Source organism: Lethenteron reissneri, chromosome 46 (assembly GCF_015708825.2).
Source record: "Lethenteron reissneri isolate LAM-NWPU_2019-01 chromosome 46, ASM1570882v1, whole genome shotgun sequence".
NCBI lineage: Eukaryota > Metazoa > Chordata > Hyperoartia > Petromyzontiformes > Petromyzontidae > Lethenteron > Lethenteron reissneri.
In genome coordinates, this window is record NC_083824.1 from 5,260,702 (window position 1) to 5,276,127 (window position 15,426).

At 48.1% G+C, this 15,426-nt stretch overlaps 1 protein-coding gene across 1 annotated transcript; it reads right to left on the reverse strand.

The window, feature by feature from the left end:
* Positions 1-985: 985 nt before the first annotated feature.
* Positions 986-11,317, reverse strand: LOC133354037 (ATP synthase subunit alpha, mitochondrial-like). Its single transcript, XM_061570583.1, has 12 exons — positions 11,193-11,317; positions 10,226-10,307; positions 9,691-9,860; positions 8,913-9,086; positions 8,365-8,531; positions 7,541-7,689; positions 6,150-6,301; positions 5,225-5,449; positions 4,776-4,883; positions 3,804-3,948; positions 2,944-3,094; positions 986-2,422 (listed from the first exon to the last, which is right to left on the reverse strand). The coding sequence occupies exons 1-12, from the start codon at positions 11,247-11,249 to the stop codon at positions 2,341-2,343; spliced, it is 1,662 nt and encodes a 553-aa protein (XP_061426567.1). The 5' UTR covers positions 11,250-11,317; the 3' UTR covers positions 986-2,340.
* Positions 11,318-15,426: the final 4,109 nt, after the last annotated feature.

Genomic DNA, 15,426 nt, shown 5'->3' on the forward strand with positions numbered 1-15,426 from the left:
AACTTGGAGCGGCGCGGTGGAGATGTGACCGACCTCGCCTGGTATATAGGTTGTGGGTGTAATCCCAACCCTGATGCCTGTATATTTGGAGTTTGCATGGTCTCCCCGTGGTTGTGGATTTTTCTCCAGGTGCTACGCTTTTCCCCTCCACATTTACAAACATATTGAGTATTTGGCTACGATACATTTCCACATAAGCCACTTTGTTGGGCTATCATTTATGGCCAGGTCGCTTCTAATAAAGCTACATAGCTCAGTGGGCCTTACTTGGTAAAATAAACACGTATTTTAGTTTAAAACCGACGGGTGCTAGCAGGAAACACTCCATCCTATACAGCAGCGGTCCCCAACCTTTTTGGCACCAGGGACAGGTTCCGTGGAAGACAATTTTTTCATGGACCGAAGCTCTCCAGCGACGTTTGTTTTTTTACTCATTTTGGCTACTAGGGGTTAGCTTGTGGGCTTACCACAACTGTGACAAGTGCGCAGTGCGCGGACATAAGTGGTAAATAAAATAATGGGCGGGCTACGCGCGGCCTAAAATACGTGTCGGATGCCGAGTTCTCATAAGGAGCGCGCAACCTAGATCCCTCGCATGCGCAGTTTACAGGAGGGTTCGCGCTCCTGTGATAATCTAATGCCGCCGCTGATCTGACAGGAGGCAGAGCTTAGACGGCAACGCGAGCGATGGGGAGCGGCTGTCAATACAGATGAAGCTTCGCTCGCTCGCCCACCGCTCACCTCCTGAGTGCGGCCCGGTTCCCAACAGGCCACAGACCGGTACGCGGCCCGGGGGTTGGGGACCCCTGCTCTACAGAATCTAACAGAAGCAATGGAAAAATGTGAAGCCACCAAAGGGCAATGCCTGTCATGACCTCTTAACCTTTACAATGACAGTTCTCTATCACAACACCCCAAAAGCACTGTTGTCACACACATCCTTCACAATCAACGGCAATTTTTTTGCTGCATAACCAAAAGACGGTTGTGAATTTACACACATTTTATTGCAACAGTGCAACACGACTCCAGACCAAGACTGATGCGTTAGTTCCCAGAAGACCAATGGGCAGAACAAAACAAAATCAAATATCCACCTCCAGTGAATCACAACATCCAGGGATAAATGAGCATGCTTTTCATTTGCCGCCTTGCACACTTTTCCAACACGATCGTAGCGATGTAGAAGCAATTCTAAAAGCTGGCTTAATATACAAAATTGTATCTTTTCCATCCACCATCGGTTTACAGACCCAGCATTCAATTCACAAAGTATCAACACACAATTACATCCGTCGGGTGGTGCTTAGCCCATCAACCCACCTGGAGTGGATACAAATAAGTACTACACTGTGAGAATGTGGACTAAGGGTCATCGCCAGAGGCGAGTGCTGCCCCAATGCTCACTAGAGCAGGGAGACACGGACTAGCCTCAACGTTCCTCATTGTGCGGCTGCTTCTGCGATCGCGCAAGACAAAACAATCCCAATACCTTTGTTAAAAAGTGAAAAGACCCCAAAAGAGGAGAAATGAATTGGGAAATATTTAAACGCTACAAGCGTTGGGGGAGCAGCAAAACCGATAGGGTCAATACAGTCCAATAACACGATCTGCCCAAAGGTTGAAGCGAGAGGATAGCATTTGAAAGACAGGTTAACAGTACAGGGTAAGCATTGCCAATGTGACCACTCTTAACCATTGAATTATACCACTGGAAAGCACGCTGCTAAATGCGATTGCTCATAAACGCACGTCCACTCATCATATCGCGTCTTGGTAGCTTTACACTTGCAACTCAAGCCAAGTGTTGGCGGAAACGTCGTTCCCATCAAGTTTTGGTGGAAAATAGCCAGCCTGACAGAAATGGTGCAAATAGGTTGTTTTCTCCACCAAATATTGGCAGAAAATACCTTTTCGCTTTTGCAAAATTCGAGTCCCTGGTGTGAATTGGCCTGGGTTGGTCTGGTATCTGAATGTCAGCCATGAGGGTGCAGCATGCGGGCGCGCAGATGTGCAACAGGAATATAACAATTCACCCCTTCACGATTCGGTCATTAAGACTCGAGGTCACAAATCCATTGTTTGTATATACGGTGCACGTGGAATACACAGTGGCTACAGTTCTCATGCACCAAGCCTATTCAACACAAACGAGGAACCCATTAACTTTTTACACGCTAGGTTAATCGCGTGCACCACCGAGTGTGGAACTGTAATGAATGAATTGTCACATCCTTGTTGTGTAAGCGCGTATACACGCACGCATGAACACTGAAAGCTGCACCGTGTTGCCCCAGAGGCAAAATATCCTTGGGTTAGACTCCTTCTCGTTGGCGGAGTCTACGCCTCAAAGGTGGAGAGGAAAGTCTGGACGATGCTCTTCAGCTTAGCGTCAGTTTCATCGGAGATCTTTCCTTCGTTGCTGCAATCAAACATGCGCGCGCACAAAGGTTAAAGACGCAACCCACAAAACAGTGTATTAAGAGCGAAACAGCTGGGCTGTGTGTACTGAACTGCAACTTAAGGAAAATGTATTGATAAGAAAAATTAATGTGGTTCAATCTGTCTCCACAAGGTTACGATTTGAAATTTTTAAATAAACTTTCAGTTTTTCTTTCATGCTCCCATTGCTTGTTGACATATTTAACACATTTATGTTGGTGTACTTATTCTTTTCAAAATGGTTTCTGTACAGTTCTATAGAATACATGCCTTGTTTGGGTATTTTAATAAACCTTCAATACAATTTCATCACTCATTCCACTTTTAGGTGCACCACTAAAATGCCCTCTTAGCAATGTGAGAAACACGCTCTAGTGCCCCTCACTTCCATTCGTACGGCGAGGGGAGCCTGTGACCCTGGCTACATCACAAAATTTGGCACATGCCTCGTAAATTATTGATTACGTAACGCAGTTTTAGATATATAGAACTGATGCCTACCGGATGGTGGTGAGGACCTCCTGCTGCTGGCTGCGGATGTGCGCCAGGAAGGTGCTCTCAAACTTGGTGATCTTGCTTGGCTCCAGCTTGTCAAGGTAGCCACGCACGCCAGCGTAGATCACAGTCACCTGCTCCTCGATAGCCATGGGCACTGCCAGCGGGAAAAGGGGAACATGCAGGAATCAGGGGGGCACAAGGGATGGGTTGAGGACAAGTAATGAGCAAAGCACGTACAATGTTTACAAAAATTATTAAGACCATATTAGAGCAATAAGTTGACATCAATTTTGGGTTTAAATCTGAATTTCAGCCATCAATGATGAAACTGAGTTCGCAAGTGAAATGTGAGATGGTGGAGTCTGGTCACCAATGACTGTGGGTCAATGCTTTGCCTTTCTACGAGCCTCTAATCTATCCACTTACCTCCGCATTCATTTCAAATTAACAATCGTCACGCAATTGGGCATTAAGCACATGCATATCGTGCAAGAACAAGTACTGTGAACCGACTGCTTGTTTCCCGCATTGTAGTTATACATCCATATTGCCTTGGATCAGGCTTAATAGAAGTGTAGGGCTAAAGACCATTTGCTACGCTGATTTCACAACATTTTTGTGTGCGTGCCATCCCCTACATGCGACCGTGGGGAGCTGCCCAACAGACGTCAGATTGTTGAGGGCTGCCCCTTATTGTAACAAATAAGACAGTGAAATGTAAAGGTTGCAATTTAGTGGTGGAGTGATTTGGGCATCAAGCAAACGCAAAAAAGTGATCATGTACATATGCTGAACCTCTTTCAACCGTGCTAATCGGAGGCTCTGACAAGAGGCGTACACGTCAGCCAAGCTTCACCGCTCACCGTACTGCCCCTGCTTGAGCAGCTCTGTAAGGCGGACGCCACGGTTCAGCAGCTGCTGCGTGGACGCGTCCAGGTCAGAGCCGAACTGAGCAAAGGCAGCGACCTCACGGTACTGAGCCAGCTCCAGCTTCATGGATCCTGCAACCTGTGGGGAAGTGATGGCACACCGGTTAGCAAAAAAGCAAAATGCACTATAATCCCAATGACTGCACTCAATTCCTGATTCTGTATATAAATCTTGATTTGAAGCTTTCATGACTGCAGGAATCCATACTCTCGTCACGGCAGCTCTCTCGCCTACTTCCGCAGTTTTCTTGCTGTAGTTGTCTCACCTGATGACAATTGCTTGTGTTGCGATCGAAACGTCGTGATCTATTATTTTTTCTACCTACGTGACTTTACCGAAAGAACCAAAGAGTCTGTATATCAAATTGTATCCGCTATGTTGAGGCAAGTGAAAACATCAGTCGTGGGAAGATAAAGGTGACCAAACGCAGCGCTCGGCTGCCTTTTTCTCGTGTAGACTACTCCACAATGGGACCTTTTCCCGGTGCTGTTCGCCTTTTGGCATTCTCTGGTCTGACACTGGTGAGACTAGGCCCTAACGAAGACTGTCTCTGGTGTAGGCCAATCAGTTTCAAAGACAAAGCGATAATCAAAGCATGTTTGTTTGCATGTTCACCACAAGTACGTGTGGTTAATGCAGACATGATTCCTTGCAAAAGGTTTCTAGTTGGTGTTTGCACAAAGGATAGTAATAGGATAGTAACATCTCATCCTGTGTTCTTGGAATCCATTTGAACATCTTAACGCCTCCTGTTTTATTGCCAGAAAGGGTAAAACATGTTCTTATTTTTTCAGACGACTCCATGACAGCAATACTCCCATTGAGAAGTCTCTACATTGTAATTATGCGTTACCATGCGCCTTCAAAGCTGATCAGCCACACACTCACAGTGTTCGTCTACTAACCTGCTTCATGGCCTTCGTCTGAGCAGCAGAACCGACGCGAGACACGGACAGACCCACGTTGATGGCCGGACGGATGCCCTTGTAGAAGAGCTCAGTTTCCAGGAAAATCTGCAATGGATGCCACAAAGCCACGGCAATGTTAAAAAAGCGAGGAAGGACCAATGTGTCTTTTGCAAAGAAAGCAAGCATGCTATACGCAGAGATCCCATATTTAACCTCACTAAACCCTTGTGAAGAGTCAAAGCTTCATATTTCAAGATAATTAAAGTTCTTAAAAGGGGGTGCAAAATTCGCCAAGCGTGGACAAAATGGGGCATGATTGCATCCGAGATGACTCAGACCTTCATGTGGCGCGACAGGCCAGGCAGCTTAAAAATAGCATTAAGCAGCTATTTCGAACCAACACAGAGCATGCCACGAAGAGGTGGGGCAGACACTCCGACACACACCTGCCCGTCGGTGATGGAGATCACGTTGGTGGGGATGTAGGCAGACACGTCTCCGGCCTGGGTCTCGATGACAGGGAGAGCGGTGAGGGAGCCTCCCTTGAAGTTGTCGTTCATCTTGGCCGCGCGCTCCAGCAGACGGGAGTGCAGGTAGAACACGTCGCCGGGGTAGGCCTCACGGCCAGGGGGGCGACGCAGCAGCAGCGACATCTGGCGGTAAGCAACAGCCTGGGGGCGCGGGGCACACACACACACAGAGGGTTGGTGGTGGATCATGTAAACTCCGAAACTCACTCGGCTGGGAATCAAGGATGTGAATAAACAACATCGGCAGCCCATTACAAAACACTAGATGTAGCTGGAAAGTCTATATAGTAGAATGTTAACTACTTCATACAGTTCCTGAAGAAGCTCCCAAGCACATGAATCAACACGAGTCAGACATCGTGCCAAACTACGAGCAGAACACATCAGGGAGCTATATAAACATGCCCACAAGCCCACTGAAAGATACGAAATGGGGAAGACTCAAGTTAAATGGTGGTGGGAATGAGACCGATTACAAACTTAGAGGTTTTCACCTGTGCGATCTGGCAGAAGATGGAAGCAATGGTGGAGTATGGTGGCACATCAATGGGATTACCCTAACCACTAAACTAACCCACTGCCAACCAAGTGGAGCTGTGGTCAGAGTGCTAAACTCAAAATTGGATGTTTAAATTCTGGCTAGACAGGTCTATGAAATTTATCACCCCCTCCAGGGCCAATAGGACAAGTACATCTCCTGATGGGAAGATCTCAATTCAGTAATTGTCAGGAATTTCAATCACTGGCCTAGAGCCACCAATTGAGATGGTCACCTTGCCAATCAATACTCGTCTGAAGCATGGAGACAGCATTACTCTGTTCTTTGATTGCAAAATTGCACCTGCTTGGAGAGATCGTCGTAGATGATGAGCGCGTGCATTCCATTGTCACGGAAGAACTCGCCCATGGAGCAGCCAGAATAGGGAGCCAGGTACTGAAGGGGAGCAGCATCAGAGGCAGTAGCCGACACCACAATGGTGTAGCGCATTGCGTCTGCGAGGGACACACGTAGAATGACCACCACAGTTAACGAACATTATGTACCATTGGAACCTCATTTGTCAGTAATAAATATAATTGGTTTTTTACCCTTCTCTGATGGTGCATTGTCTTTGAGTTGTGCGCCTTTTGGCGTCATCTGGTCCAACCCATGTGAGACTAGGCTCTAAGGAAAGCTGTCTCGGGTGTGGACCAATCAACTTCAAGGACAGTGCATACATTATCAGAGTTATGTTTTTTGTTTGAATTATGACTGCAGGTATTGTGGTCTATGCAAACATGACTCCTTGTAAAAAAGGTGTCAGTTTTGTTGCCAGATAGAAGGGTAAAAAAACAATTATCGAACACTATGTAATGTTCAAAAATACAAAGCAGAGCAGCTCTTCTGTTGGTGGTGGCACCAAGCCAGAAGAGGACATCTATAGACATTATGTTGTAGAGGCAAGTCTCTGCATAACATGAACATTTCTAATCGGTTGTCTCCATGTGCAAATGAGCAATGCAACCATAATTATTCTTTATTGGTAGCTCTCAGCTAGTGGTGGAAGGCCCAAATTTAAACGATGGTTGGTTACCTCAGAAGATGACGCGTTAAACTTCCCTCTAAATGGCAAATGTTTTATTGACTCCCAAATTAAAAGTTTATTCGCATAACAAAGTGGAGAATTAGGAAACGCTTCCGGGACTACCAGAGACATATTCTCATCTGTACCGGCTCAACACAAATGTGAAGCTACTCCATCATTGCTCTGGTGTCAAAATAATTATTACTGGTTTGTGCTAAAAATGATTGTATTACAATGTAACTCACCTCTGATATGAAAATGTACTATTTCAACTGCTGGCTCAAGTTCGCCAAAAAAATTAGCACCGCCTCGCATTAATTTGAGCAGAACCCATGCTGACAAATTTGAAAGTGATTACAGTAATATATGTATCAGGAAACAGCAAAGATTTTACAAGGATATGGCGCCGTATGCCTCAGAAGTGGGAAGTGAACAATAAATAAAATAAAGCTTAACTTGAGAACTACTATAGCCAACCATCCGGTAGCCTTACCTATAACCACACTAGCTCAGCAAACTCTTGCTTTAACACGAACAAAAAAGGCCAGACACTGGCACCAACTTTAATGTTTGTCCTAACATCAATCTCCCCCTTGGCGCTTGCCCTGCCCAATTTTCTCTTTTAATTTGCGCACTGCAGCACTATCGGTGTCTACCCGCTTCGTACCCGCATTTGTGAGCCTCTTGACCAGCTGTGCCACAGTGGATCGCTTCTGCCCGATGGCGACGTAGATGCAGTAGAGCTTCTTCTTCTCATCCGTGCCATCGTTGAAGCGCTTCTGGTTGATGATGGTGTCAATGGCGATGGCAGTTTTCCTGTGGGGAGAACAGGTACGGTCAAACGTGTCAACTGTCAATCCACCTTGGCACCGGTAAATTCTCCAGCAACAATAGAACGGCAAGTAGCACGGCGAAAAAAACAATAGCAGTGTTCGGTGGCGTAGCAGGGAGTACAGCCGGTGCATTTACCAGTCAACAAAATCAGTTAATACATCACGTCTGTGCCTATCCTGTGACTTTTTCATCCAGTATTTACCCCTAGACAGCCTCAAAATTTCCCCCACAAATGTGTGAGTTGCAGAAGAAAAATGCCACCGTAATTAATTCAAGTAAAAACCATAATACAATGTGCTTTTATTTTATATAGCACTCTCCATGCAGAACAGTCCAGAGAACTTTAGAATAGCCCTTATCCAATTGAATCCAGCTAAAAAATAATCATATATATTGTTTTATTCATATGTTATGCCAGCATTGTAGAGACAGGTTGCATAATAACTAAATGCTCTTGCCCCTTCTGATATTAAAGGACTTTTCACAACTACCAGTTTGGCATTTATCTAAAGGTGCTAAGCGCACAAGTTGTCAGCAGTTTATGACAATTTAAAGGCCCCTCAATTACAACGTAATTTTAAGCAATAACATGCATTAAAACTGGACTGTTTAACCTAAAAGTGAGCAAGAGGTGGCTACAGCCATCGCTGCATTTACCCGGTCTGCCGGTCACCAATGATGAGCTCACGCTGCCCACGGCCGATGGGCACCAGGCTGTCCACGGCCTTGATGCCGGTCTGCATGGGCTCGCGCACTGAGATGCGAGGGATGATACCGGGTGCCTTGAGTCCGACTCGGCGACGCAGCTTGGCTCCCAGGGGGCCCTGGCGGAGTGACAGAGGAAGTTTAGCAACAGGATCTGCACTATTGGACCGTCCAACTACGTGCTGAACACACCTCCATAAGCAATTTAAAAGAAGACGTGACCTGAAAAAAATTGCGTTGTGCGCAGCAGGGGCACTCCAGCAAAAATCCATTGCTGTACTGTATACATATGCTCTCACATCTATGCTCCTCGCCTTCACAAACCTTTACTGACCAGCATAATAAAGTAGGGTAAAATAAAAAAAAACCCACAACCCACACGAGAGCGGAAGGCCCTCACCCAGCAGTGGGATTAACACACCCGACCGCCCCACTGTCAGTTGGCACAAACTGAATGAACACACATATGCACACACGCACACACATATGCACACACGCACCTTGCCATCGATGGCGTTGCCGAGGGCATCGACCACGCGTCCCAGAAGCTCCGCTCCGACGGGCACGTCCACGATGGCGCCCGTACGCTTCACTACGTCGCCCTCCTTGATGAGCTTGTCGTTACCGAACACCACCACACCCACGTTGTCTGGCTCCAGGTTCAGCGCCATGCCCTGCACGTGAGAACCAATGCCAGAGGACAGCAGGGTCATTTGATGGTGCGACAGTAGTTGTTTACAGTAGATCTGGTAGACTGTCACGTTTACGCGAATGGAATTAGGTTTTGTTATTACAGTTAAATACAATTCCGAATTTAATTGTGGGATTGGCAGAATCGTGGTGGGCCAGGCTACATGGAGTGTGCTGTGGCAATCATATAAGGTAAGCCATTGATCGTTTAGCCACTGCCTAGCTAACACGTCAATGGTGATTCTTGTCAACCCCTGCTGGTAGTAATCCACCTGGTAGAGCATTCTACCTCGATTGTCTATTTATGAAGACGGGCCATACTTCCTGTTATTACTGATGTTTTTTATTGTTTGTGGTTGTGCGCCACCACCACCAAATTATCAGCAAATTAATTGCTTAGCCAAGTGAAAGCCTTCTTTAAAAAATGCCGATGGAAAACATTGCAATGAATCTAGTCCTTTTTTTGTTTATTTAGTAATATATTTGAGTGTACCCAAACATCTGGTAAGACTTCAGTCCAGGGGAGAGGCAACCATAGCAAGGATTGGAGTCCCTTGCCTTACAAAACCATATCAGGCCAAGGCTCACCTTCAGGCCTGAGGAAAACTCCACCATCTCCTCAGCCTGGATGTTCTTGAGGCCGTAGACACGGGCGATACCGTCGCCGATGGACAGCACGCGCCCAGTCTCCTCCAGCTCGGCCGACATGTCCGCGCCCATGATCTTTTCCTCGAGGATGGACGACACCTCGGCAGTGCCTGGGATTCAATAAAATCGTTGCCGCTCAGGTTCACTCAATGAAACCCGCTCAGACCAACGCAGTCTCTCAGTTCAGGCCAGTCGTCCAGTTAATCCCAGAGCTCATAAGTTAAAGCCAGTCACTCACTTAATCTATCGTGTATCAGTTAAAGCCAGTCACTCAATTGATCCGAGACAGTTAATTCCACTCAAAGCGAGAGGTGACAATAAAACCCCGAGTAACCCAGTCCCAACTCACTCAGGAACATGCCAAAAAGTCACTCACATCAACAGTGAACACTACTCACACCTCGCATAATTCACCACTCTCATCAATAGAGTAAAATAATTAAGCATGCATTATGTACTGTATTGTGTTTATTACCAGTCTTTTGCACAGGGGAGGGCATGGAAGTGTGGACATTTCTGCTGGCCACAAAACCTGCCGCCAAGGCATTCCTTGCGACCTGAAACAAGATGACCAAAATTAATCACATGTTTACAAAACTCCAAATGTGCAAATTGACAATCTTGGCAGATCCGAGGGTTCAATAATATGTTTGACTGTTATGCCAGTAACTATTTGCAGAGGTCGATACTGAATGACATGTACAATCAATATCTAAAACTGTAACTTTCACATAAAACTAAGCAACAATATAAAACACCTGCTTTACAGGACATTTAAATGTTCCATTAACGAGGTAGAGTATAGAACAAGAGATTAGTAGCCAATGACCTTAACAGTGCTGTACTTGCAAAGTAAGTGGTTAGCGGACCGCTCTACAATCCCAAAGTTCCATTCCCGGCCACTGCAAACGTCAGTGGCGAGTTGGTATATCTGAAGCCGCCCATTCAACCAAGCCGCAATGGACCAGCGTGGTGAAGTATGGTCAAACAACACCCATGACATAGAGGATTGACAAAGGGTTGTTGATTAAAACTAGTGTGATTGCAAGGGATAGTAACGGTACTGTACAGTACTGTACAAGGCCTAGGTAGTCAATGACCTTCACTCGCAAATGACAACAGCCCCTCTCAGAAGCGCGCTTCCGACCACTTACCTGACATCGCAACGAGACAGCGAGCGCACTATTTAAATGCACGCCTCAGCCGAAGCAACGAGAACAAACTTAAACTAAACAATTAAAAACTCTCCCGCTGCAACGCTGAATCAATGGGGGCCTGGCTGCAGCCTGGGGTCGCCTAAATAATTTAGGGCGGAGGGAGGGCAACCGCGATTTCTATTAAACCTGCCAACGACGCGGACGCGACGAACGATGCATAATAACCACGACAACGACGCGCAATGGAATTAGTCGACGCCGAACGAGCCGAGGAGCGACGCTTACGTGCGGCTGCCTGGAAACTCCGCGCAGGAGCGAAGCGGCGAGGCGTGCGGACAACATGGCGGCGGCGGCGGTGTAGGAGCTGGCGGGGGGAAATGGCGGCGGTCACGTGACGTGGGGGGCGGGGCTACCGGGGGGAGGGGGGGGTTGAAGGGAGGCCGAGGGGCGGGTGGGGGGGGCCGAGGGGCGGGTGGGGGGGGCCGAGGGGCGGGTGGGGGGGGGCGAGGGGCAGGTGGGGGGGGCAGGGGGGCAGGGGGGGCCGAAGGGGCTTCACGCGCCCCGATTCTGTGGCAATTGAACCGTGTCTCTGTGTCTTGTCTCTCTCTCTCAAAATGTTCACACTTGACTTCTAATTTAGCAATCTTTGGAAGAACGTAATCAACCAGGCTACGAGTTAATTGTGTGTTGACCAACTCTCTGTGTTGCATTGTCACTCTCTGAAATTTAGCAATCTTTGGAAGAATGTAATCAACCAGGTAGGGTGTTGACTGTTATGTTAGCCGACTCTCTGTGTTGTATCGCATTATATTTCTAAGTTTGCTCGGTTTGTTTTCTCTTTCATTTGTACCTGATGATGATTGCTTGTGTTGCAATCGAAACGTCGTATGCTATTATTAAATGTATTTTTTCTTTCTACGTAATGTTTACCGAAAAAACCAAAGAGCGATTCTAAAAAGGTTTTACTGGTAGGAACCTCTTGGCTATACCAGCCCACAGGAGATTCTTGTGTCCGTCGTGCAGGGAGGGAGTGGCTGGGTGGGGAGGGAGGGGTGGGGAGGAAGGGCTGGGTGGGGAGGAAGGGGCTGGGTGGGGAGGGGGGGGGCTGGGTGGGAAGGGTGAGGCTGGGTGGGAGGGGCTGGGTGGAGAGGGGAGGGTGGGGCGGGGCTGGGTGGGGGGTGGGGGGGGCTGGGTGGGGAGGGGAGGGAGTGGCTGGGTGGGGAGGGAAGGGATGGGCTGGGTGGGAAGGGTGAGGCTGGGTGGGAGGGGCTGGGTGGAGAGGGGAGGGTGGGGAGGGGCTGGGTGGGGGGGGCTGGGTGGGGAGGGGAGGGAGTGGCTGGGTGGGGAGGGAAGGGATGGGCTGGGTCGGGAGGGAGGGGCTGGGTGGGGAGGGGAGGGTGGGGAGGGGCTGGGTGGGGGGTGGGGGGGCTGGGTGGGGAGTGGCTGGGTGGAGAGGGGAGGGTGGGGAGGGGCTGGGTGGGGGGTGGGGGGGCTGGATGGGGAGGGGCTGGGTGGAGAGGGGAGGGTGGGGAGGGGCTGGGTGGGGGGGTGGGGGGGCTGGGTGGGGAGTGGCTGGGTGGAGAGGGGAGGGTGGGGGGTGGGGGGGGCTGGGTTGGGAGGGGCTGGGTGGAGAGGGGAGGGTGGGGAGGGGCTGGGTGGGGGGTGGGGGGGCTGGGTGAGGAGGGGCTGGGTGGAGAGGGGAGGGTGGGGGGGGTGGGGGGGCTGGGTGGGGAGGGGCTGGGTGGAGAGGGGAGGGTGGGGAGGGGCTGGGTGGGGGGCTGGGTGGGGAGGGGCTGGGTGGAGAGGGGAGGGTGGGGAGGGGCTGGGTGGGGGGTGGGGGGGCTGGGTGGGGGGTGGGGGGGCTGGGTGGGGAGGGGCTGGGTGGAGAGGGGAGGGTGGGGAGGGGTGGGGCTGGGGGTGGGGGGGCTGGTCACCCCGTGGTGCCCTTATAAAACTCAACGTTTAACCTACTCACGCCGGCTTGTGCCCGCCCTCACAGTCGGGCATATTTGCGGAATACACCACGCCGCCGTTGACCCTGGCCATTGACCTTGCAACCAAACGTTCCTACCAGCTCCCTCCGCAGGAATGTATTTTTTGTCAACACGTAGTGGTTGGTCGTAGTGGTAGTAGGAGGAGGCTTTCGCGAACAATAGTATCCATGATCAAGCTTGTAATTTGTTTTGGTTAGATCGCGTGTCGTCGAACACGCCACCACCCGACGCAGCCAATTAGTAAAAGTTTGTCCCGTGAACAGCACTAACCGGTTGTGTGTTGGAGAGTAAACCCACGACATTTATCATTCAAGCACTGTGACGTTTCGCTGGTGATTACAACCGGCTTCATCAGGCAATTAACGAAAATTGAGAAGAAGTATTCCTGCTTCCGTCTTAATTAAACGAAGCTATTTTTTTTCTTCATAATCAACGTTTTTAGGTTTAGATCGCGTTATTTATAAATGTGTCGTAGCCCTCCACCACCCGACACGGCCAATCAGTAAAAAGTGTAACGTTGACAAAAGACAAATAGTTCACTGCTTTAGCCCATCGGTGTGTTGAAGCGTGAATCCACAACATTAAAAAAAAAAATTACGACACATTTATAAATAACGCGATCTAAACCCAAAAACGTTGATTATGAATAATATTGGTCGCGAAAGCCTACGTGTTAAACTATTTTTTTATGTTACCAGGTAATGCCCACTGATTCTAGACTTGAAGCTTTCGTGACTGCAAGGATTCATATTCTTAGGTTTTTTCGGTAAAGTCACGTAGGTAAAACATCAAAATTAATGAAAATAAAATAAAAATCACGACGTTTCGGAGGCAACACAAGTCTCCGTCATCAGGTGGGACCGTCACAGCCGGATGAGCTGCATCAAGTGAGGCAATGATTCAAGATGTAATCCCTTAAAAGTAAGTTGAGGGGGGAGGAGAGCTCCCCCCCCCCTCTCCGAAACGTCGTGATTTTTATTTTATTTTCATTAATTTTGATGTTTTACCTACGTGACTTTACCGAAAAAACCTAAGAAAAATGCCCACTGAACTATATGGGTCTTTATTAGCAGTGACCTGGCTATCACATATGATAGAGCTCAACGAAGTGGCTTTGGGGCCGTCCATAAATGACGTCACGCGATTTTGGACGATTTTTGACCCCCCCCCCTCGTCACGCTGCGTCACAAAAAGTCAGACCCCCCCCTCAAATATGACGTCATAAAGCTCTGCCCCCCCCCCCCAAATAAAACAATCTTCAACTCGCTTTAAACTATTGTCATTGTAGTGCGTATTTAATGTGGCGCTGCACTCTGATGTTATTAAAAAGTATATTTAATTAAGTAGAACGTGTTGTCTATATTTAAAGTTACGCATTTTGATGTGACGTCACATTTCTCAAGCCTCCCCCCCTCGCCACACATCGTCACAAATGTCTGACCCCCCCCCAGGTGCGTGACGTCATTTATGGACGGCCCCTTATCATCATCTGGAAAGTTTATAGCAGTAGCCAAATACTCTAAACGCCGTGATGTTGATTAAAAATGTGGAGGGGAAAAACCCCGAGGCCCCAGGGGAGAGAGAAACCACAAACTCCAAATATACAGCAACAGGCGTCAGGATTTGGGATCGAACCCACGACCTCCTGTGTACCAGGCGAGGTAGTTAACAGCTCTAGATATAAACTCAGGGTCGCAACTACGAGGTTATGCGGCGTTATGCGAAGCATCGGGGCCTAGTCGGCCACAAGGGGGCACCGAACCAACAGATATGTTAATGAAAATGATTTTAAAAGATTATTCAAGCCACCATAAATGCCAGAAAAATTGTTATAAATGAAAAAAATGTCATAAAAATACACACAGCGTAAAATAAAGCAGCGCTACTGCTGGTGTTTGTTACTGAAGACTACGAGACTTTTTTGCTAACTGACATGCACATGAAAACAAGACGCATGATGACTGAATTATGAGCATTGTACCTTTAAATATTTGTATTAATACTGTCACTGTGAGGCTTGTCTTCCTCTAAACCCAATACACGGTGCAACAAAAATAATATATTTCTTCTAGTTATAGCCTACGTAATTATTGTATATGGGTTAAAACCATCCGTAGCTATTTCAGTGAAAGTGAGTCGGGAGAAATGAGAGGGGCCCCCGTTGAGATAGGTAGCCTGTGTATATCAGGCGAGGTAGTTAACATCTCGCCACCATGGACATGATCTCATTATGGGAAAGTATCCCAATCTGTGGGGATTGATCCCATTGTGGGTATTGGTCATCGTAAGATCCCAACGCTTCCTCTCATGCGAGCAATTGCTAGTGATCGTTCTCACTCACACTACACCAGGCTTTTCCAATTTGAGCATTGTGGAGGCTGCTTTTTCTGTTTTTGTTTTCGCTTCGGTCCATCAAAACTAGCGTGCAGTGAACTGTAAATAAAGTTCAACACAATACCAGATCTCGGTGCAAAGCAATACCTGCCACCCAAACACAGATGGCAATTCCCGGGAATTCAAGTCAA

What these genes read in the sequence shown, in the direction of transcription:
- LOC133354037 (XM_061570583.1), bottom strand. Translation starts at nt 11,249, where the DNA reads ATGTTGTCCGCACGCCTCGCCGCTTCGCTCCTGCGCGGAGTTTCCAGG. An exon ending in GCAACGCCATCGATGGCAAG is followed by an intron (nt 8,532 to 8,912) that starts GTGCGTGTGTGC and finishes TCACTCCGCCAG; the next exon opens with GGCCCCCTGGGAGCCAAGCT. An exon ending in GCTCAAGCAGGGGCAGTACG is followed by an intron (nt 3,095 to 3,803) that starts GTGAGCGGTGAA and finishes TCCCGCTGGCAG; the next exon opens with TGCCCATGGCTATCGAGGAG.